The 24,354-nt window shown below is 43.9% G+C and overlaps 2 protein-coding genes across 5 annotated transcripts; one reads left to right on the plus strand and one right to left on the minus strand.

Annotated features, from left to right (window-relative positions):
* Nucleotides 1-211: 211 nt before the first annotated feature.
* On the minus strand, nucleotides 212-1,686 carry LOC311019761 (uncharacterized protein). The gene is made up of 2 exons (XM_084019332.1): nucleotides 1,575-1,686; nucleotides 212-1,487 (listed from the first exon to the last, which is right to left on the minus strand). Exon 2 carries the CDS (start codon nucleotides 1,206-1,208, stop codon nucleotides 438-440), a length of 771 nt encoding a protein of 256 aa, XP_083875458.1. The 5' UTR covers nucleotides 1,209-1,487; nucleotides 1,575-1,686; the 3' UTR covers nucleotides 212-437.
* Nucleotides 1,687-7,439: 5,753 nt separating this feature from the next.
* On the plus strand, nucleotides 7,440-24,354 carry LOC311019989 (uncharacterized protein). 4 transcript variants are annotated; one of them, XM_084019685.1, is made up of 28 exons: nucleotides 7,440-7,552; nucleotides 7,631-7,793; nucleotides 8,024-8,212; nucleotides 8,289-8,463; nucleotides 9,251-9,390; nucleotides 10,172-10,348; nucleotides 10,841-10,953; nucleotides 11,050-11,207; nucleotides 11,643-11,870; nucleotides 12,120-12,458; nucleotides 12,533-12,681; nucleotides 12,836-13,085; nucleotides 14,254-14,424; nucleotides 14,531-14,688; nucleotides 14,891-15,031; nucleotides 15,330-15,471; nucleotides 15,689-15,840; nucleotides 16,087-16,212; nucleotides 16,439-16,685; nucleotides 17,828-17,902; nucleotides 18,287-18,415; nucleotides 18,678-18,740; nucleotides 18,818-18,934; nucleotides 19,462-19,613; nucleotides 19,976-20,062; nucleotides 22,858-23,004; nucleotides 23,144-23,341; nucleotides 23,492-24,354. In XM_084019685.1, the coding sequence occupies exons 1-28, from the start codon at nucleotides 7,455-7,457 to the stop codon at nucleotides 23,579-23,581; spliced, it is 4,374 nt and encodes a 1,457-aa protein (XP_083875811.1). In that variant the 5' UTR covers nucleotides 7,440-7,454; the 3' UTR covers nucleotides 23,582-24,354. The 4 variants fall into 4 exon arrangements, with proteins under 4 accessions (XP_083875811.1, XP_083875813.1, XP_083875812.1 ...); XM_084019687.1 differs by having other exon boundaries at nucleotides 16,439-16,628; XM_084019686.1 differs by having other exon boundaries at nucleotides 14,257-14,424.

Here is a 24,354-nt window from a genome sequence, read left to right on the forward strand (position 1 = left end):
CATTAAAGAACAGAGCCGTGTTAATATTTTATACATTTGCTTTAACGGCTTGCAAAGTCTGCCCACTGTTTTTGGGGCATCATGTACAGGAGCTCATTGCTTAAAACATTTATATACATAGATACAATATATATTTTGAGCACATTATAATCTGCTTTATATAAATCAGATCTTTTGTACATATTAAAATAAAGTTTTACATCAGGTTGGTGCTGCATTCTGTGGTTGATGTTACATGCAACATAAAACTGACATTTACACCCATTCACCACCAGAATGAAACACATACAGTACACTCATAAATATTTACAGGCTACTTACTTTGCTGGTACAAAAGCAAACACAAAACTAACTTTGTGGACAAGAATACAAGTCAATGGGACCATGTCAGCAGTTAATTGGTAGTTTTTGGTAGAAATATACAGTCGTCTCCGTCGCTACACTGAGTGCAGAATGTCTTGGATAAGAGCGGAGAATTTAACAGAGAAATCCTCCTGCAAATAGCCAGCTGGCTGTATGGATGAGGAGGACGGATCAGGAGACAGGCTGGAGGGTCCCTGGACCTCCTCTTCCAGCCCCTGAAACAGCCTCTCCATCCGGGTCTGAAACACTTGGCTCTGCAGGGCTGCATTCTGGCAGAACCGCTCCATACTGGCCGTCACTTCAGCCTTCCCAGGCCACCCACTTTCTAGCAGAGCAGTGAGCTCTGCTTTGAGAGCCCCCGCCCTGTTCTGCGCCTCCATCCTCAGTGAACTCACTTCCTGTCCCAGCCTGGAGCTAAGTTCCTGCCAGTGCTCTGAACCGGCTGCCTCTTGCTTACTCGCTCCGATCTCTTTCAGGTGTTCGATCACCTCGACGGTTTTAGTGTGGAAGTCACTGATGAGGTCGGCCATCTTGGAGCCGCTGTGCTCTAAGGTTTGGCTCATTAAGTTGAAGGCTTCCTGGTACAGAGCCGGACTGGCCTCCGCCTGAGCCTCCGGCGTCTCCAGGCCCTGCAGATAAAGGCTCAGCTGGCCACACAGATCTTGGGTGTTGCTGCTGAGGGAGCTCTGGAGCTGCTGGGTGAGGGGGGCCAGGCGCTCCCTCATGCTGGCCAGGCTGGAGCTGAGGTGGGCCGGAGACGGGGACAACCTCTCCCGCAGCTCGGCCAGCTCTTGGCGCAGACGGGTTCGCAGACGCTCCGACTCCATGTTGAGCTTGCGTTGCATCTCTTCTGCCACGGGGTTCTTGCTGCGGCCGTCTGGGTCGTAAAGGTCACTGCTGTCTATGTGGCTTTTGTAGATTTGACTGAACAAAGAGAGACAAAAGCATTACAAAGTGTTTCACCTTGACTTGAGTGTGTGGATGCACATTAGTTTGTGGTCTTGAACGAGTTCACAGTACTTTGTCAACTTACTCATCCTTTGGGAGTTCTGTCTTCTCGTGAGCCTGGTTGGCGTTTGAATCAGTCCAGGTTGCCTCCCTGCTGCTGCGGTGGAGTGGGTATGCTACCGAGAAAGAAAACATGCATGAAATTAAAGTAATAGAAATGCAATATGATGGATATTAAACAGCATTTAAGGAGCAATGTATACCTGTCGTTGTCAAGAAGGACAGGAGGAAGATCACAACTTTTAGATGCATTTTTTTTCTTTCTGTGGATGGACAAAGGGAAATAAATATATATGAATTTCACAGTGCAACAAACAGACTAATGAATACGAAACATATCCAAATGAATGCATTTCCTTGTCTAAGACAGAAATATGTGAAAAAAGTGGCAGTCTTTACCTGAGGATCAAGCGTCTGCAGAGTGACTTCTCCTCTCATCTGACTTATAAAGGTCTGTTATCAGAATAGCTGCCTGTGTCAACAGTCAACACGTGGAGGGTCACAATGATGACAGGACACAACATACACACACACACACACACACACACACACACACACACACACACACACACACACACACACAAACAGAGTGAGGCCACGGCTCAACTTTCATAAAACTTAGCAGCATTCTTGCAGTATTGATTTAAGGGGATTATTTCATGTCAATAAGGATGTGTCACTTGATTGTGTGTCAAAAGGAGAAGGATAAGAAGTAGGGCAGAATAACTCCATAAAATACTGCAATAAGATAAGAACCCTTTCATTATAACGATCAAGAAAGAAAGTGTCCAACTCAATGGCGCCTTAAAGAGTAAAAAAAAAAAAAGTAAAAGTAAAAAAATGAGGCAGAAACTTCTTGGAGAAATCTTGAAAGGTTCGACGAGTTCAAGTTTGTATCCACAGACAGATAAGAAATGTGACTGGTGTTCTGGTTTTTTACGTCAAAGACCCACTTTGCCAGGAATTTTATGAATATTTACTGGGTCACGCATGTTTGACCCATCTGCCGTGACTTTGTAAGTATTAGGCAACATCTGTGTCCTTTTTATTTGTTTGTTGATTTTAAATTGTGTAAGAATTCAGTTCATCCAATTTCTGGGCAGTTTACAAATAAATTTGGGCCACAAGTCAGAACAGAGTGGATCAAAACAGCACAAGTAAACACTGATCATTATACTAAATGTTTTTTTCTGTGTTCTTTTTTACCAAAAAACACTGAATTTAGTTTATTTACAAGTCAGATTCTATTTATTTACACTGCACATTTGGACATTTCTGCATTTCTCTGCATTATTAACACATATAAAATGCATCTGTGATCTTATTAACTTGTGGAGCGTTTGCAATGTGGATGCTTTTTGCTCCAGTGACATGAATATGTGGGTGAAAGTTGAATCCTGCTCAGTTAGGTAAGTTATGAGGCGTCACTGCAGGATCATAGTCCATGGCTACCATGATGAAATATGCAGATTATTCCACTTTTCCAAAGTCCAACATTTATTTCAATACAATAACAGAGTAGAGTAAGACTTTGGTTACTGTACATAAAAACAGCACTGGTTAACAACAGTTTGCAACATTAACATACTGTATTTGCCCACAAAAGGCCTTGTTACACACATACATGGATGCACTTGCAAACATTAGCAAAAATGTTCTGGAAGGTTCAATACATGTTATTTCATAGCTTGGGCTGGGTTTCAGCTTGATCCAAGCGTCTTACTTTGGTTATTACACAGGTGTGCTGAGATTATTACCATCAGACAAATTGTTTGCAGGCCCCCTAGCATAGGCTTTAGGTAGCTTCTTTTGGGGACCAGTTCACATGCATGGACACTTCTTGTCCCAAATGTCCACGAATCATGTATATGTATGTATGTATGTGAATAAACTCGCCTAAAAAAAACTCAAACTCAAAAGTGACAAATAAAAGGCGCCCATCTACAAACTAAAAACAACTTTCTCTTTGTTCGTAGCATATGCAGGTAATTTACATAAATACATTTATTTATTTGTTTATTTCGGGCATGTACACATGGCCGAAAGGGAAAGCGGGAGAAGCCGAGGCTTATCTAGTCCCGCCCCCATTAAATGCATTTTATGTGAGCTTACAGATAAAACATATATTGCTATTAATGACCCGTCAGTTGCGGGCCACGCAGTCTTTGACCGCATTCTTATTATCAACAAGGAAAATACAAATAAACAACTGTAATAATATTCAGCATGTGAACAGAAGTTCAAAGTTGCAGCCGCCTGACATAAAGTCAGGTACTATCCGAGCAGATATCTGAGCTCGATATGTGAGTTTCCGTGTGAATTCGGCAGCTGCTGTGATGCACATGCTGCTCTGTAACCTCCTCTAAAGCAAAGCTGAGTCGACGTACCTTGGAAGCCAAATCTTTAATCAGTTTCATGGTAGGATTGAGAAGAACAAATATGGTAATGTGACCCGGCAGCACCAGGCAGCCGTACTCTCTGTTCTCCACCGCGACTTTCCACTGTCACTGTCACCTTAGCTCACAGGCTCATACATCATTCAGCAGGCCATTGAAAGTTATGCAGACTAACTGGCCCACTACGTACCTCGCAGCAGACAGATCGGGTCAGGTGTGCAGAACGACAGCAGACAGGAGAGTTTTTATCGAGGGAACTACTTTCTTGGCTATGACCAAAACAAAGAAGGCAACCAAGAGACTTTTTACAGATCCTGGATGATGAATGATGTCTCCTTGAGTGTGGAAGAGCTGGGGTAATTGTTGACCAGATATTTGCATCAGCAGGTGGATATATTAACCATGATAAGGACATGCAGATGCAAAGGGTTCAGGTTGGCGTGTTGGCTGAGTGCTGTGCTGATTACTACGGTTCATGGAAACAAATGGAGTCAACAGTTCCAGGAGAGGCCACCTTGCCAACCAGGTACGCAGTCCTCACGGCACACAATGATGTTCTGATGACAGGGCAAAAAATGGCCTGATATGAAATGCATACTATCAGATAAACATTGTTTTATATGATTTATCTGCATATGTTTAGACACTTAAAGTGCACTTTGATTTTTTTTGGATAGCATCAAAACGTGCCAAAAAAAAAAAAATCTCTTGCAATCACTGGGAAAATACTTGTTTTCAAAAAGCAAAAATATACCTGAAACTGGCAACAAACAACCAAACAAACAAACATCTGTTGATTTTAAATTGTGTTAGAATTCAGTTTATCCAATTTCTGGATCGAAATGTCTCTTGCAATCACGGGGAAAATGCTTCTATTCAAAATGCTAAATATACATGCACATGAAACCCTTACACACAAAGGAGTACAAAGGGGACCAGACATTGATTGTGATGTGGATGAAGTGGTGTTGCCAGACCCTAACGGAGGGCAGGATCCATAAACCATCCACCATCCCTAAAAATACGATATTCTGACACAAAATTTGGATCAATGTTTCACAGCAGTCTGTATAAGAAAATAACAAATATATTCAGAGATAAATCATCTCCTCACAAAAGAGGCGAGCTTCTTCAGATGATTTCTCTCTGTGGTTTTGGTGAAAGTGACAACATGGATTTTGCTGATAACCTGTGTACTTCCTTGTATTTATGATTGGTTGGATAGGTTTTTACTGCCCTTTGGGGAACTTCACTCCAGTGCCCTGTCCCAAGGGAACCTATGGGCCGACTGCTGGTGCTCCGTCCATAGCCAGCTGTCTAAAGTGCCCCCCTCACCACTACTGTCCTCAACCAGGCCTGTCTGCCCCGCTGCCATGTGGCCCTGTGGCTCAGCAGCCTCTCTCTGGTCAGGAAATCTGTGTCTGCCTGGGAGAGGGGCAGAGTTTCCAGGTGACCAAAAGTGATGAATGATAGTAGGATCAACCCAGAATGTGTGTGTGTTCCCCTCATGTGTTTATGTTCCCATTTCTATACCAGCATCAGCGCCTCCCACTGTGCCAGCCACCCACGTGCATCTGTATCCTGTGAACTCCTCCTTTATTCTCTAAACATGCAGAGGAACCCTAAGGCTATGTTTTTTCTCGATTGTGTCACTCTTGCATTCTGGGATACATTGTGCAAACTAATATGAGAACAGTTTCCTCACAGAGTGGAAACTTTAGACTGAACAATCTGCAGCTTCAAGCTGAATGAGCTCGAGATCAAGTTCCTCTGCAGTGGAGTCTTGTTTCCCAGTCTGTCGCACTTTGCATGGGTGCTGAGCACTCATCAGCTCTTCATGAGAGATTTATATTCTCTGACCGATTCATGAGTGTTAGTGAGAACTGATGTGGAATGAATGAAGGAAGGAGGGGGAGACGAATAGATTTGCTTTGATTGTCATTTAATGAATGACCAGCATTTAGGTAACAAACTGACCAAACTGAACTGGCGTCATACAACACAATGTTTGAAACCTGCTGCCTTTTCTGCAGAGCAATGATGGGCAGTGTCGCTGCACCATCGGCTATCAACCGACCAACAAAGGAGATGCGTGTGTGCACAAACTGTACGATGTCTGCAGAGATGGAAGAACTCGTACGCAGCACGGAGACTGTCTGGACACGCATCAGTGGTCGCTTCACTGCAGCCTGCAGGTTAGACCTCATGCAATTATATCACACAGGGATGTGCTAAAGTAGAGCCAAGGGCACTGTCAAACAATGACACAAGGAAATCCCAAATATCTTGATATCCAGAGTGATGCGTGAGGATTTTGACTGTAGACTGTGATCTGTTTACAGAACACACTGATAAAACACATAGACAAGGCTAATGAGTACAACCTGGATGTCTTTGCCCTTTCTTCCATGAACCTGACAATAGTTTATCTAGAGGCTTGTATTCACGCCACTTAATATTTAACCATCTGCTTTCGATGACTGTCGCTAAGCAAAGCCTCCACTCTTCTCCCCATTCACTGTTTATTTTGGTCACCGCGCGCCAAGGCAGACTTTAGTACAAATGACCTTACACCTAGTTACACACGAAGCGAGCCTACGTTTAGAATGCTGCCAGTTTTTTGTATGATTTTAAATGAAAACACTCAGAAAAAAGCTGATTTAAGCAGAGAAAAAACTAAACAATCTCTGCTTTGTTTAAAAAAAAAAAAGAAAAAAAGGATTAGAGTTCACGTAAAAAACCTTTAGCTGATCCTATCTTTGCGTTGGTTACTTTCCTGCAGGTGTGTCAATCTGCGGAGGATTACCGGGGATACGATGGAGAGCTGGGGCTGTGTGTTTGCAGAGAGCCTCCTGGAAGAGCTGCGTGTGGGGGCCCGTGTGGGAGAAGGCCGGCTGCTGAGCTCAAGCTCCACTGCCAGTCCAACGGAGACATGGAGCTGGTGTGGAGCTACGGCAATCAGGTGTATAAAGGCAGCTGCAGATTTATATGAACACACATATTAAATGAAAACCTACTATATCCAAGAAGTGTTATTCCTACTCATGATATCTATGCAGTATTTCCATTGAATAAACATAATGAACGGTTTGAGTTACAGCATACAATGTTGTCTTTATTGTGAAAGGGTAGGACAAGCAGCTCTTGTATTGCAGGGACCTATTAATGGCGAACACTCATTGTGTGTGCGTCCAGGTGACGGGAGTCTCAGGCAGCGTGCTGGAGACGCTTTTCAAACAGGGGCCTCACCTGTGCAACAGCCATCCCAACTCCTCACGTGCCGTCTCCATTGTTCAGACAACAGGTAGAGACACATGAAGTGGCCTTTTTGTCTGGCCTCTCTCTCTCCACATGTCAGCCACACTGTCTCTCCGTTCGTCGTCTGTCTGCAGAGGCAGGCTTCCTCGGCCTCGTCGACGGCCTCCCGAAGGAACTTCAGCAACTGTTTCCTGTCACCACATGGCGGGACGCACACCGCTCAGCTGGTTTGTTGCAACATATCATTAAAACACAATGATGAATGATGAAATTCCTACGTTGTGATTTAAAAAAAAAAATGCTTTAGAAGGAGATTCTGACGTTTCATCAGAGGTCACCAAAGTTGAAAATGTCGGTCTTGGAGGAAGAGAAATGAATCCGAGGAGCATGAAGGGAAACAACAGTGATGTCGAGGAGGAAGTGAGAGAAATGAGTGTGACTGGAGTTCTGAACCCCACAACGTGTCTCCAGCTGGGCGACATCATATTGTTCACTGTGGACACACGCCTCTATCCTCAGTATGATCTGTAAGTCACATGCTAAGCATACACAGTTAGTGTGACTTTTTATCTTTTACCCCGATATCTTTACTTCATATCTTTCAGTGACAACTTGTACAACACAAACAGTGACTTTGACTGGGGGGCATTCAGACAGCTGAAGGAAGAGCTGACTCTGTCATGGACCCCTCCCAGCTTCTTTGCGGTGGTCTTTAGCCAGCCTGGAGTATATGTTTTCACACCGAGCAACCATCAGTACAGACACTTGGTAACTACATTTAAAATGATATAAGTGCAGAAGTATGTATCAAGTCACCACTATACCCATGAGGTGAAAGACACAAAAGAGGTCTGCACTGTTGCTTAAGTCCATCCACTAATAGAATCGCAAACATAACCTTTAGCTTTATTAAATGTGAAGCAAATTCTTACATAATTGTGAAATCAACACCTGAACATACTGTTGAATACTCCCTCACGTTCTGCTTCTCCACCCAGTATGTGCGGGTGATGCCTCCAGGCGGCCAGTGTTATGAGCCCGGCCCCTTCTTCCCCACCATCCCCCGTCACGTGACCCGGCTGGGAATCAGTCGGAGGCGCAGCCTGCTGCTGAGGCCGGATTGGCTGGTGACCGGAGGCCTGCTGTTTGGAGCTGTGGTCATCCTCTGTTTGTGTGTCACACTGCTGGTTAGTGCACATACATAAACGCACGCCGGCACACGATCAAAGTGTCACTTATTCACATCCATCCGTCCAAATTTAGATCCTGTTCCGTGAATATGGATGGCCCGAGAAGCAGCCAATCAGAGCGCGGTATCGATTGTCACAGTTGGCCTACTGCATGGACGACTACTCGTCGAAAGGTTCAAGGGTGATCTCGCTGAGGAAGCTTCACCGAAACCACCAAGCAAGGAGGACACAAGACTCCATTCAGCCAGGTGCAATAGTGTTGCACAGACACACACACACACACACACACACACACACACACACACACACACACACACACACACACACACGTAACCTCTCAGCTCATTAATTTGAAATCCTGTTACATAATGTGCATTCCAACGTGATCTGCAAGACATCAATGAATGCAGTGCATGCAGTGCACCCACACACACACACACACACACACACACGCACACACACACACACACACACACTGTGTTGACCTTTGAAGACCCTTGTGGCTTGTTATGTAACACTGACCCCTGGGCGTTGCTCCCACCCAAGTAATTACTGTTGAAAAGGCTTTTGTCACATTTGTGAAATCCTCATCATCAGTGACCAACTGCAGAAATCAACAGTTCATATATAACCGAACTTGGGAAATCCCCTCAAGTTACAATATAATAGCATATCATGGAATTGCCACTATAAAAGATTTATCATTTGACTGTTCAATAATGTATACAGAAGGCATAGGCTATTATTTAACAAAAGAACATGTATTATTTCCTCTCTTATGCCAGTTTTTTATGAAATGAATTGGCTAAAATAGTGGAAGATGCTTGCTTGTAAAGAGTGAAATGATTTATTAAAGCTTCCGATGTGCATATAAAAGCGTCAAAATGAGCATTAGACAACGTGCAGACAGGTGGGCGACGTGTTTCAAGCTCATTCATCTGCGACAGGCAGCACATTATGCCCGCTCTTAGTTCTCTTTGACGGGTGCTTTTTTTTTCATATTCTGCTGATCTCTCTGTGTCTCACCCTCCACAGTCTGTGCAGACACCTCGGAGGAGTTCTGGGATTACGAACACCAGGTGGATCTGGAGGCATTCAGCAGCAACACCTTCTACAGCCTCCTGCTCAAACAGAGTCTGTCTGTCACCACACGGCTGGGACAGCTCACCACCGAGGCTCGTAGCTCAGATTTTAAACCCAAAATGAAGGGATTGACTTATACTCACATTTTGATACATGTGGTTCTTTTCTCTGAGGTTTTTCCACCAGAAAGTATTCCCTTTGGAACTGTTTAATAGCCTATATGACACATTATTGTTTTGAGAAAAGGATTTGAATAGTTGATAGAGTAGGAGACCTTAGGCAGTAATTCCTATACATCATACTCTTTCATGTCATTTTCATGAATAATATTGTAAGATAATTGATAATCTCTGCTGATATACAAACAAACTCATTTGCTTTCTTGCTGTGATTAAGATGAGACCACTCTCGAGTCTGTGTGCTAACATGTTATATCTCATCTGTTTAATTTGTAGAAACATTTAAGGGTAAGAACAACTGCTTGTTTAAAGAGATGTTAGGTGCTGGACCATTGCTTTGGCCAAGTCGAGCACCTTTTATACACAATACAGGTTCTAGAGGTGCTGCAGGCAGATTTTGCACAAGCACTGGTTCCTCCAATAACTCACTTCAGACGTGAAGTCTAACTGTATTGAAACAGATCGGGCGTGCCACTGGAATGTTGTTTGTGCCATCAAATCGGTGGCTGCAGTGTAAGACGGAGGTTGTTGTTACAGCCCTCAGGACAGGTGACAAACGTGTAAGGGGAGATGGCACGGACATGCATGTCTTACCAGTGTTGGTTGCGTGTCGGCTGCGTTGGGGTGGGGTCGCATGTGTGCGATCTGATTACTGCGATTTGATGTCATTTTGCTTTCACGTGCGTGTATCCAGGTAAAGGAGCTATATCGGGGAGTGCTTGGGAAACTGCAGCTACTCCACCCACGCCTGATCACCGAGGAGAGGATGGGGGAGGATTATGAGAGGATGAGGAAGGAGGTGGAGAAGGAGGTGGTGCGACGGAAGACTCTGGCCTCACAACTGGCGACTCTGCTTGACAGTCAGCTGCAGGTTTAAAAATACATGACGTTCTCTTCTGTACATCACCCATTCTCCCATATCCCAACAGTTAGGGACATGGTTGAATAGTTTTCAATAATTAGTGATCAGAAGGATAGTTTTCCATCTGAGAATGAATTATTCAAATTACAAGGAGAGTGAAATGTAAAGAGATAGAGATGGTTTTCGAGAGAGAGGCAACTAGATTACTTTGCCTGTATATTAATTGATGTCTGCAATGTTGAAAAAATCCCACCAAATTGCTTGTTTTATTCTTGAAACAGACCAAAAACCCAAACATAGTTACTTTCACATAAGACCGAGCAGCAAAACGACATATTTAAAAGCTGAAATTTGAAAACAATTCTTGAAAAGTGACAAAAACGATTTGCAATCATCCATACAGCTGCTGATCAGTCTGTTTACTTGCTATCAATTAATTGCCTAATTGTTTCAGCTGTTATCTGTGTTAGGTCATTAGGTCAGTTCTGCTGGTTTCACCAGGTTCTGAGGCGAGAGCAGCAGGCCCAGCAGAGGGTCCTCAGTGGACTCACAGCCCAGCTCAGAGAGTGCACCAGACTACTATCAAAGGTTTACAACAGCAACCTCCAGCAAAAGTAAAGCTTCTGTTTATCCTTTGCAAAGTGTGACAAACAACAAGCAGAATGGAGCAAATCCCCTGGCATCTTCTATCTGTTGTTTCCCATCTTCAGTTTGATCCAGAGGCTAACGTCCCTGGTGGAGGAGATGGGAGAGCTGGTGTCAGCAGAGTGCCAGCGCCAGGGGGCCTGGGGGTTTCTGGGTGAGGGTGCAGGGGCCAAGCTGCTCTGCCCCGACACTGGAACTGTGCTGACCAAGGACCGCATCTTTAGTGAGTCCAACAATCCTGAGTTGGATAACTTAAATATTAAAAAACATCTGTCCTTTAAATTTAGAAGAGAAACAGCACCATCTGTTGCTCAAAATGTGCTCTGCAACAACAAGATAACACAAAACATTCATGTATCTATTCTGGGAGATACAATTACACATTTCCAGCAATACTTCACACCCATTCAAGACATTTTGTATTTCTGAGCAGTAAAAAATGTTCTCCTATAACATTTACCTCACAAAATGAAATGATTTATCCCAGCAGTGACAAGGTTTACTTCCATTTTAAACACACGACACATGATTGATTCAAGTTTTTAAATGACAGTGATCCATTCACACAAAACCCACCCAGCATGCGACGGCACTGGGCTTAAATCATTGTCATAATTATGTACAGTTTTATGATCTCTCATCTCCTGCCTCCCTTCAGGTCCTGATGGGTCCCTGCTTGTCTGCCGGGCACTTTATTGTGATCCAGTTACAGGCCTCATAAGGCCAAATGCTCACAGCTATATGCTGCTGAGCAGCGGCCACACCACGCTGGTGCCGCCGGATTTCTTCCTCCACCCACAGACCGGCAGAGTTATGCCCATAGCAGGCAACGTGGTCTATGATCCTGCAGGCTCTACTTTAGTTTTCACAACTGACTCATGTACAGGTAACATTACACAGGTCATCTTGTGGGGTTTGGGGGAATTTATACAAGTATAAATATCATCTGTATTTTGAATATGTTCTTGATGGGAATTCATTCACAAAATGAATATAATTCACCATGCCCATTCTCTTGTTTCCTGAAAGATAAGACTAAAAGCGAAGGAAGGCATATCATACATTGAATGCATTAAAGTCAGATGGATGACATTTGACTGAGTCTTTCTAACAGGCCAACATGTGCTGTTCTCAGGAGACAACAGGAAGTGGGACAGCCCCCTCCTTCCTTTCGTTCCTTACCCAACCTCCTGCCACTCAGACCAACCTCTGCCCAACACCCGGCTCAGAGGCCTCAGACCCGGCCAAAGACTGCAGCTGGGTGTTCCTATGGCGGACCCTGACACAGGGGTTCCAGTGCCCATTCTGGCTGTAACCATCCACCCGCAGACTGGACTAGTCTACCCACTGGGAGGGGTGCATGTCTGTCCCCTCACCCGCCTGCTGCAGCCCATACAGATTGGCTATCCCATGCTGGACTCCAGGACGGGGAATGTTGTGCTCACAGTTGGGGTCAGCCTAGATCCGGTGACAGGTCAGTGCTGCTGGTGAGTCTTCAGCATAGTGTCGAGGTTGCCACACCTTTAGTGAGTTAACTGTTCTGTGTAGGAGCTGTGCTGCCACTAGGTGGAGTTCTGCTGGCCGAGGCCTTCATTGAACCCCTGAGCGGGCGGCTGATGAGAGTAGGAGGGGCCAGCTTACAGGCTGGGCAAGTGCTGCCCACCGCAGGAGGATACCAGGCCCTTCTAGACAGCAAGGTGCTGGATTAGATCACACGCTTAAAGGGAATATGTCTATGTCGGCTTAACAGTTGACATGCATAGTGTTAATATATTAATAATAGATGTTATGACAGATTCATTCAGTAGATATTTAGCCAATAAAATGACATTTCTCAACATACTCCATCAGGTTATGGCAGTGATGTTCAAAGTATTGGCGCTCCTGAAGCCACTGACTGAGGAGTGGGGATCAGATCAAACTTTGCAGCGCCACCAGGGCAGCGAGAGAGGGAGCGGTCGACAAGATCATCTTCTCGCTGCAGCCAAGGAGCTCCAGCAGGTCTGGGGGAGGAGCCTGCACTGCCAGCTGCAGCTGCAGACCAGGTTGGGTCTCCTGCTGGACTGGGCTGCAGGTCTCCAGCAGGATGGCGGGGCTCTGGGTAAGGAGATGCCAGTGAGAGAATGCATGGATTTGAATTGTCTCCTGTGGGCAATGCATTACAAAGTCACTTTTTATAGGTCTCCTTATGCATTCTTTGTTGATATGGTCCTCTTCTGGTCCCCCTTTGTTGCTGTAAAAGTTTTCTTTTCTACCTTTGAGCTGTCTGTTCTCCCCTCTCCGCGTAGAAAACATATTTTTTCTCCTTTTCATTTGTTCTCTGCTTGTCATCACTGAGTAGAGACAAGTACTCCTTTGTATTTGCTTATCTGTTTCTTGTTTACACCACTTATTGTGACGGAAGGCCATTGCTGCTTTTGAAAGCAAGAACATTGAATATTTTAGATATCGTACTTTTAGACTTTAGCTCCGTCTGGATGTCACAATGTTATCCTTAAGTGCCTTCTATTACTGAGGCAAAAAATTACTCATCTATTTATTTTTGGGGGTTTGAAAAGGTTTCATGAGCCTAAGGAAGATGAATATTTTTCTTGCCTCAAAGACATGACCTTTATTTGTCAAATGCAACCACCCTCCACAGGCAGATACACTACATTTACTCAGTATTTAACCACATATCCATGTTGTAGAATAAGGGAACCAGGACTTCTATCCCATCAGTCTACCAACATGGATGCGATGAGCTCAGAAACACATTAAAACCTTTAACTTGGGCCACAAATTCATTACAACACATTACTCACAAGGTAGTTTGAGAGATCTGCTGAAGCTCATAAAAGTTAAATATAAATCTCACAGGAATTTCATTATGTAACTATACAGTTAATTACATTGTAGACATATTTATATGTGTTTTTAGTGCTCCAGTCAATCGCACGTCAGAACTGAAGTATAATCTACTCGAGGCCATTGCTAATCTGGCGTTCATGACAGGTTTATCGTGCTCTCTGCATGATTTCAGCCTCCGTGGTTGTGTGGGCATGTTTGTTCTGCTTAATAATCAGCTTCTTAGTTTTAGTTCTTACTGACTTTAATATTATTTGACAGATGTGCGTGCAGCCACAATCTTCTTTGATGTACCTCAATCTGTCGGTATCTGTTGATCATAAAAACTTGTAGAAGTACAATGGGAAATAAATATTTGAGCACCCGCACATTTTGTTTCCTCCACTCCAACCCTCTGACTTCCCGTGTGCTGTTCAAACCAGGAGAGATGTCTCTCTTAGGTTCAGATGTGTGTCTGCCAGCTCTGCTGGGGATGGAGTACCCTGACCCCATGGGATCTGGTCTCAGTGTACCTGTGCTGGGATGTCAGACTGACCTCGTCTCTGGGAGTATAATCCCTTTGGCGGGGACCATGGAAGACCCCGTCGGAAAAGGTGCCGTGAAACAATTGCACAGGTCACCTAACACAGTATTGTATTAGACAATACAGAATAAAACAGGCTGTATCTTATTCCGTGTCTATGCTGTTGCCCTTCACAGGCCTAGTGGCCATCCGTTATGGCTCCCAGACCGTTGACCCAGTGACAGGGGGGTTGGCCCCAGTGGTTGGAGCCAGGCTGGATGCGTCCAGAAAAAACGTAGTACCCGTCACAGCTTCCTACTGGCTTACGGTGATGGATCAAACTGATAATGTGCAGGTGGGGTAGTAGGTGTTCCCATAAAGGGTTAAATTAAAGAAACCTTTAAGTTGATCAGGGAGAATAAAAGTCATGGTTACGCTACAACCTAATGCATTCAGCAGGAGAGAGTTTTGTAACCTTGATACAGCCCATTGAATACAGTTGCATGGAATTTGGTGAACTTGATGTGCTTCCTTTTGTCGTTGCTGTTGTATGCCAGGTGGAGGCGCTGCAGAGAGAGGTATGTGTGCGAAACACTTTCTGGCAGCAGCAGAGGCAACGGGAGGAAGACATTCTCTCTGATCTGGACTCAGCTCTGTTCCAGTGTCTCTTTAGCGTTACGGAAGCCAACTCTTATCAGGTCAGCGTTGTGGTTTGCTGATTTGCTTGTAAATATTTATATACCGTGGCCTCTGAGTTTAGGAGGATAAAATTCAAAGGGGTTGAGCCTTTTTGAGCATTAAATGAATGAGGGGGAGTAGGAATGCTGGGGCAAACAGCATTGGAAAGTCATTCTAGGTAAAGTTATCTTATCCTGTTGTGCACTGGTAAAGTTTAGTGCAAACTACAGAATTTGGAGTTTGGTATATTTTCCAAGGCGTGCAAACTAGAGGTGCCTCTTTGTGTAAGTGTAAGTGAAAGTGTGCCATGTACTGCAGGTCCAGTGGTCGGGACGGCAGCTTAAGGAAGCAGCCGTGGAGCTGCAGGACTCGGCGCAGACGGAGGCGCAGAGGAGGGCAGCTCAGCGTTCCCACTTGGCTCTGATCTTGCCTCCGCATGTATTACACATCCTCACACTGGGTAAATTGGCTGGCAAGCTGGCAGAGTGAAGAGCATGAAGGAAATTACACTCATGACCTGCGCGGCGGTGCTATTCATCGCTTGCCAAAAGAGAGACGAATCGTGCCGGCGTCTCGTATCACACCCGTCAGTTGTGGAGTCATTTACATAATTCCAATGTTCAGTGTTTCGGTTTGGGTTGGCAGCGTGTCTTTGTGCATCTCTGTGTGTGTTATAGGTGACGGGCAGGAGTGGGATCGGCAGTGTGTGTGGCACTCACAGCTGGTGTCAGGCCTTGATAAGGTGGATGTGTGCATGGAGCAGCTGCAGCAAGACCAAGAAAAATGGACGCCACAGGGAGGAGGCTGGGCTACAGCCCTCCATGCCGCGGTCAGAGTTATGGCTTTCTGGTCTATTTTTGGCCCTGTGGCTTAATTGGTGACTGACATTGTGAGGTCAGATGTTCACCTCCCTCTTGCGCCACCAGTGCCAAATGCATATGACTCACGATGCTATAGGGAGCTTTCAAAAGTTTTGATGCCAGCCCCTGCGCTTTAAGATGTGACATCGTCATCTAAATGCAAAGAAGACTTCATGCTTCTTCCTGCTCAAAGCCCATGTCTATTGTTCCTCCAGGACCGAGAGCTGAGACAGAGAGACTTGTGGGAGCAGTTTTGTTCCAGACAGACAGAGTTGGAGGCTGCTGTTAATGCTCTGCATTGTCTCAGACACCTTTCTCAGCTCCGCGCCGACACTGCTCAGGTCAACACACAGCACACACACACAGCCCCGGATATAAGGAAACCTCAAATACATGATGCAGATATGGCTCTCTTTGTTTGCCTTTTAACATCATTAACACTGTTTTTTCTAACCTCGTGATGAACAACAAATGCAAACTATGAAATTTACGTAATTAAGAGTTTTCAAGATAGAGAGATTTCTCCTGGTGTTATTCTGAGCTACCTCCCCCTTCCTGTGTGTCCAGGCGGTGCTGTGTAGGAATTTTTGGTATAAGGAATACGGTCCGGTCCAGTGCTGTGGACACAGATCAGCTGTGGATGTCAGTGGTTCGCTTCAGCAGATGGCTTTGCCTCTGCTGGAGAGACTGAACCAGCTCCTGGAGGACAAACAGCCTGCCAGCTTCTCCCCCAACACCTGCAATCAGCACATTTCTGGTACTGAAGTAACCCTGAAGTATCAGATAGGGGCACTATATTTACTACATGATAAGGGTACTAATACCTGATAGCATGCAATCATTTAGATATGCAGCACAAACCTTAAATAATGGCATTATTTGGTATCTATACAAATGTTCTGCTGTTTTCTGTTTTGATATGCAATCTTTGAAATGGCTATCCTGGGGTATAGCGAGACTACAATTACTGGTGCTTTGGCTCTACGTGAGCCTGCATTCCCAGACTAGAAGCCATTATCTTTCCCCACACATTTTGCTACCGTCGTCAATGATAAGGCTTGTGTTCTTCTACATTTATTGTCAACAAATCCCATGAAAGACCAAAACCAAACCCAGTGGTTACTTCAATCTTTAAAACTTTAATTTTCAAAAAAGCTATGGTGCGTTTGTTGGAGACTGTTTTCTAGGGTTGGGTATTGGTTGGGTTTTTTCCGATACTGGCGCCTACTCGCTATTTTATAAACGGCTACGGTGCTTAAACGGTACTCGAACCGGGACTTAAATACAAATTATACAATAACATAATTGTTAAAAAAATATCACAGTTTACATAATATCAAAAACAACAATCTAATAATACTGGAGATTAATGTGGAGATCACGACCAGGGACTCGCCAGATGTTTCATTCAATTTGATGTGTTACCCCCCTTGCATGACATTGTTTTACAGCATTTATTACTGATCGTAATAGTCTGCATCCTGAGGCATGAAAGCCAGATCTTGTGCGTTTTGCCTTCAGCATCTTTGCTGGTTTTGTTTGATCCTCTCACTATCAGTTCTGATCAACAAGTAATACACCAGCGAGGATGTTCCTTCTTATTCGGTCTGGTTACTACCGTTTACATTGGGGCCGGTGCCATACTGGGTTTCGATACCCAACCCTACTGTTTTCTGTGTTTTATTACTGTGGTACTTTAGTGACCATTAACAGGCTAGTGTCAATTGACCTTTCAACAAACTACAACACTCATGTTCATTGTAATGGAGTAAGCCACCCAGTGGGGCTCATTTATATGTATGTGTGTACAATGAATCTCTTTGGTGCAGGATAATTGACTAAATAGACAATAGGCTTGTTAGTAGGACTAATTCATTGTCGGGATTTGTCTACAATGAGAAACATCTTGAATATTGGCAGGCCTGTCCTGTGAGTTTGATTTCTGACGTCTTTCAGGTTTGTCAACGAAGCAGGCGTACGGGTCGGAGATAGCCTCCAGAGTCTGGACAGCCTCTGTGCCTGTCGTGAAAGGTATGGGCTTCTCAGGCCACTTGAGTCTTGTGACAACGCGGCTTGTGTTTGTGTGTAGAAGTGTGTGTAGAAGAGTGTGTGTTTCTTTAATGTCTCCAGAGATGAGTCAGAAGAATCTGGGGATTATTATGATTTGACAAGTGTTGGAAATAAGACATAGTAAAAACCACTAGGTTAACTTTTACAATAAGTATAATAATATCAAAACTAGCTCTCTAATGCAATGCGCGATACCTTAATAATAGTAAAATAATCTGTCTTGGGTCTGAAGAGAATTAACTTCACGAAACAAAGCCTCACAGCTACTTGAGGAGATACTTGGATTTGTTTTTTTTACCCATATTTTGGATTTCTGGCTGGCTTTGTTTGTTTGTTTTTCTGAAGGAATCTCTACCCAGTCTTTGAGGGAGCCTGTCAATTTAGCTCAATCCCGGGAGACCGGTCTGCAGGCCAGCTCGGCGCCGACGCACAACTCACAAAGAAACGCTGCGTCTTCTGGCATTCACTCCCAGGGTGAGGCGAGGAATGAATTATACAGCGGTGCTGAATGCAAAATCTCCTTTCGCCCTGTCCTGTCCTGTGTGTGCGAGCAATACTGCTTAGCATAAAGACTGGATGCAGGGGAGAACGGCTTCAGAGATGCTGGTAGCTGGTTGTTGTTATCAGACAGAGCCAGGCTACCTGTTCCCCCCCTTTTTTTTCCAGCCATTGTGCTAAGCTATGCTAGCTGTCCCAAAATGCCAAACGAGTCATTTTAATCTGGTTTTCCCTGCAGAGAGCCAGCAGATGAAAGGGTCTGCTCAGCCAACGCATAGCATCTCTGTCCCCGCAATTCCAGGTAATGTCATGATAGAAATAACACACAGTTGTTACACATTAACATTATCCATCCACATGGGTTGTGTTACTCCACAGAAGAGGAGTGGACCAAGCTGCTGGAGCTCTCTCCTCTGTTCCAGCTACTGAAGGGGGTGGAGCTACAGCTGAAGGGTGGGGCCTATGGGGCGGGGCTTCCTAGAGGAGAGCGAGCTGGTAGGTTGGATACAGTTGGGTGTTGTTTATTTCTGAGTGCAGGCATGCAGAAAGTCAGATACGCCTGCAGGCGGCATCATCATCTCCTCGAATCAAACCTCTCTGGAGAAAACGTTAATAAGCTGAAAAACATTGGCCTCAGGCCTTTGATATATTTAGAGCTGATTTACTGAGGTGCTGTTAAATAATATAGTAAAAATAGATAGTAGATATGAGTGTCCGTCCACCACTTTGGTCCAGACAGAAATGTCTCAACAAATATTAGACGGATTGCCGTGACATTCGCGGTCCCCAGAGGATGAAGTCTATGGACTTCGATCATCCCCTGATATTTACTCCAATGCCACCATGAGTTGGTACACTTTGTTTTAAGTGAAATGTCTTACTATCACCATCATCAGGTTAAATTGTAAGAATCCCAAATTAGTTGATGATTAATACCTACAAAACAAAGCCAGACCAACAGCCAGAGAACCAACAAAGAAGTTGTGACCTGTACTTCTGTTCATGTCCTGTGTGTTTTCCAGACAAAGGCAAGAGTTTCATAGACGTCCTCGATGCTCAGTGGGAATGTGAGGGAGAACTGATCCCTTTGGACCCGTCGGTCCTTAACCCCAGAGAGTTCCTGGTCTACCAGCATGGACTATTCCTGATGCAAACATTGCATAATCTAAAACTGGTCGGTGCTGCAGTTTATTATTTTTCATACTTGCTGCTTATTCATTTTTAAAATTGCTCTTACTGTTGACGAGTGGCTGCAAGCTATTTTCAAAATGTGAATTTCTTATGAGCCTCTGTGCTGAAGTACTCAGGAAACCTTTTAACTTTCTCTGTTTCCAGTTGAAGACCAAAGGTAGCTTTTGGTGTGAGAGCGCTGTGATCTTAAACTGACCTTCCTTAAGCATTCAGGCTGAAATCATCCCTTAATAGTGTGACTTTTGTTGTTTATGTTGTGTCGATTATAAATATTGTTTTACATATAATTACAATACTTGCCAATATTAATACAAAAGGCTTGGATTTTTGTTCTTTTTCCAACAGACTCCAGCCATTTCACTTCAGATAGCAACCAGTCTCCCGAACAACAACTACTTCAACAACGCCTTCAGAAATTCCTTCTTTTATCAGGTAAATTGGAGCTTTTCTATGAATGTGTCACTTGTGACAGTTGCGTGCAAAGCTCAATATTGTGTGTGACAGTTCTGGCATCAACAAGAAAATGAGTTGACTAATAAAGTCACAAGTGATACAACGAAGACTCAACCCATAAAACAGACAGTACAAAATATCATAGAGATGGATGTAAAAATAGTTCCAATATCACAGAATGTCTTTAAGACGACATATTGCCACGCTCTACTTCCATTAGGTTGTTAAAGCGGGACAACCCTGTCCTGTTTCCTGCACAGACCTTGTAACTGTCACAAGTGTCACATGGTCTGAAGAAAAGATCATGTAAAACTCAAATAAGCTGCAGAGATTTGTTTTTAGATTTCTATAAGCTCAAACAGCAAACTTATTCACACTCTGAAGCTCAGCTGGTTTTCTGAAGATCATTATCTCCATCATCAAGAACAATACAAATAATCTGGCCAAGTCTGAAACAACTCTGTTAATTTTGTAAAAGTGCTGCTGGCTGAAACAACGGGGTTTACCTCAAATCTACCACTTTTAATGAAATCCATTTAAAATTAAAACTGCGAGCAGTGATAACGGGCCCTCGCATGGCATGTAACTCGGTTAGTGCTACGACCGCCTGACGTGTCGGACCGCCTGGCCTGGCCACCGCCACGGCGCGGGTCGTCCCCGGCCACCGCCACGGCTGCCGCCTGTCGTCCCCGGCCACCGCCACGGCGCAGGTCGTCCCCGGCCCCCGCCACGGCGCACGTCGTACCCGGCCATTGCCACGCAGCCGGTCGTCCCTTGCCTGAATCGTCGCGTCGATCACCGTTTCAGACGATTGAAGTTGTCCTGCTCGACTGGGGTGCAAATTTCCACGACACTGGGACCTTATACGGGTGTAAAAACATGACATTTTATGTCGCCACTAGGTGGCGCTCTGATTGTGAGTCAATATTGCAGTGCAGACGTGTTCAGGGTGGGACTCTCATCAAACGTGAGAAGTTTGAACCAGATCGGACAATGGACACTGAAGTTATAACAGTTTAGAGTATAGTGGCGAAGCATGAAATTCGTCCATGTTCAGGGCGCCGTAATTGCGCTCCTGTAGGACTTATGTAAGACCTTTCGATGATTTTTAATCGTCGAGGCCCCTAGAACAGGCTCACAAAGTTTGGTAGGAATCGGATCAGTCTCACAAAGTTTGGTAGGAATCGGATCAACGGTGTAGGAGGAGTTCGTTAAAATACAAACCTTTCAATTGAAAAATGGCTGATTTACTGTAGCGCCCCCGAGTGGTCAATTTTAATAAAACTTTCAGGATATGTTCCAGGGACATATGTCAATATATCCTGCAAGTTTTGTGATGATTGGGTTAAATATTGTGGAGTTATGTCTATTGATTGCTAGAGCCCCGCCCCTCTGATGTTCATTGGCTAATAACTTCTGAACACAATGATGTTACAAAGCGTTAGGTCTAATGATGATGCACAGAAATTTTGGTGAGAATCGGATCTACGGTTCAGGAGATATTAGCAAAAACATGTTTTTCACAAAATTCAAAATGGCGGAAAATTTTGGTAGGCGGAGTTTGGTTCTCCAAGAGGCTTTTTTGTAGAGCATACTTGCCTGCACATGTGTGGCGAATTTTGTGTCAATTAGAGTTACGGTGTGCTGGGGCTGGCCTAAAACACGTTAGGTGGCGCTAGAGAGCCACTTTTTTGTGGCCAACTATGAAACCTTTAAAATCTCAAATTTTTCGCCACTCCCCATGTGCACGGAAATTTTTTTCAACTTCTGAATATGATGAGGCCCCCGAAAAGGCCGTCGAACTTGCGAAATAAAAAGAAGAAGAAGAAGAAACCGTACAGTTTCAATAGGGCTTCGCTGCCCGACGTTGTCGGCGCTCGGGCCCTAATTATGTCATTTTCTTTGAATACTTCTTTCACTACCAAATACTATCATAGTGAGACTTTCTGTGACAATGATAAGAGATGAGAGGGATCAAAATATGGAACAAAATCCTAAAATACTACAAATATTGTTAAAGGAGGAAATGAGGGAATACAACACAGCAGAAAGCACAGAAGTGGAACAAAGCAGCAGCCCCTCCATCTGCCATCACACCAAGCTTTCTGAGTACCTGAATATTAAAGCAAAACAGCTCAGTCAACACCACATCGGTGTCTTGCTGTGTTTATCTGCTGCTGCTACATATTTCTGCAGCGCTCAAGGGGCAATTCAGTGTTGAGTCTCAAAACGAAAAGGCTCGATAGAACATCCTGTTCAGCCCTGCTAATCGCAGGACACAAAAGACTCCGTTCACCAAAGGAAGAGAGGTCAGAGAGAGAGGAAAAAAAAAAAACCAACGCAAATCAGTAAGTTTCACATTCTTCAGGCTTCCTGCATGAGTTCAGGGTGATAAAGTTTGCAGAATGTTTCAGAACCCTTTAGAGAGATTCACGCCTTCTAACTAAAGGAGGACACCAGCTGCAGATTGAGCAACCATTTCAGCAAACACAGGCTTTAAATTAATATCTATTTCATATCTCCTTTACATGACACACAACTCTCGCAGCCAACTAAATTACATTTTTTTGACGCTATAATCAGCCATTTCTTGCATTTCCACATTTGTATATTCCAGTTAATCACGAATCCCTTTCATTTCCTTTCAAATAGCGAGACCCGCTGTGTCGGAATAACCGTGGCACAGTTGTTGCTTTGTGACCAGTGAATGATGCGTGAGTGCGTGTCTTTGTTCGGCTGCAGTGTGTTACTGTGAATGACTGCTCTGTTGACAGGAAGCAGAGGAAACGCTCTTCGTCCGTCGCCAGAGGCTCCAGTCAGGTGGAGGCTTCTCTCTGCTGCTGCTCCACTGTCTGTCCCACGTCAACGTTAAAGACATGAGCTCCGACTCCAGTCCTGCCTTTCAGAGGCTCTTCTTCAAGGTGCAGATAAACACTCAAACATGAAGCACTGTCGTAGCTGTTTTATCTTATTTTTTTTTGATTCACTGTTAGTTTGATGTCTTTTGAGACGTTCATTTGAATGATGTGATGATATGTTTTCTTTAATTGAACAACACAGATACTGCAGGAATGCCTGGGGGAGCTGTTTCGGGGCAGACTGGGTGTGCCCCCCTGTGGGCGGGAAGCCAATTTGAGTGTGTTGTTTCAGGCCCAAGAGACCTCTTCCGGGGTCTTAACGAGGAATTTTTCAGACTCGCTTGCCGCCTCTCTCCTTTATAGGATTCATAAACCAAGCAGAGGACGGCTGTCTGAAGATGTAAGAACAGACTACAACCTCTAATTGAGATAATTTCATATAGCACGATTCTTGTTTGTTTCCCTTGTCAGTATTGTGCAGGACGCCATTTGTGAGTTGGAGAGTAACCAGACTATCTTCTTGTGTTTCTGTTTATGATTATGGGAGCAGGAAGTGGAGGAACTCCAAAGGAAGCACAGAGAAACGTCTCTGCTGTCCAATCTCGAAGGGCTTCTGAGAGAGAAGAGCTCTGAGGTGTGACTGAAATTCTTCTATTTGAAAGAGAAGAAAAACACCCAGTATAGATGCTATGACTCTTTATTGTTGCTTATTGATTTTATACAGAGAGAAAAACAAGACCAAATGTTTTACAGAAACATTTATCTCCTGGAACCTTTCTTTCTCTGAAACAAGCATGATATACTCATACATATGCAATAAGAACATCGTTAACTGCATATTGTTACATACTGATACATTACACTACATGTAGTAAGTTTAGCAAAACATAGATCCCTACAACTATTTATACTTCATTATGACAATAAGTCACACGGCACAGTTCACTACTAAAGTAAGTGGAGAAATGCAAGGGAAACATTGGGTGAACATGTATGTAGACTTCTTAATGCTTCTATATTAATGTGCAATGTAAAAATGTAAGTTTTTCCCAATCCATTCAAGAAAAAAATAAAACAAAGTAATTTCCATTCTTATGTTTTCCGTAATATGTTTATAGGCCTATCTATATAATTATAGCAGATCAGAAAAGACATGCAAACAGGAGTTTATATGATACAGTGTTAAAAATACAGAAAATATTTAATTGTCTTGGATTTCAGTAATTAATCATTACTTTAATCCTAACCTGATCTCTTATTGAAGCGCTAGACATAATTCCCACCAGCACAAAATGTTTAGAAACCAAGTTGATTTCACAAATTGCATCAGCTAATTCCTTTTATTTACGGAAATTTGATAAAGTCAATTAAATTCAACATGCCAAACTGACAAAAATAACCATATAAAAAATA

The sequence above is a fragment of the Eutrigla gurnardus genome (assembly GCF_963514095.1).
Source record: "Eutrigla gurnardus genome assembly, chromosome: 10".
Taxonomy (NCBI): domain Eukaryota; kingdom Metazoa; phylum Chordata; class Actinopteri; order Perciformes; family Triglidae; genus Eutrigla; species Eutrigla gurnardus.

Excerpts from the sequence above, each read along its gene's own strand:
- LOC311019989 (XM_084019685.1), top strand. The coding sequence starts at position 7,455 with ATGAGTGTGACTGGAGTTCTGAACCCCACAACGTGTCTCCAGCTGGGC. Across the intron at positions 7,553-7,630 it reads CTCTATCCTCAGTATGATCT|TGACAACTTGTACAACACAA; the intron begins GTAAGTCACATG and ends CATATCTTTCAG. Across the intron at positions 11,871-12,119 it reads CACAACTGACTCATGTACAG|GAGACAACAGGAAGTGGGAC; the intron begins GTAACATTACAC and ends TGCTGTTCTCAG.
- LOC311019761 (XM_084019332.1), bottom strand. The coding sequence starts at position 1,208 with ATGCAACGCAAGCTCAACATGGAGTCGGAGCGTCTGCGAACCCGTCTG.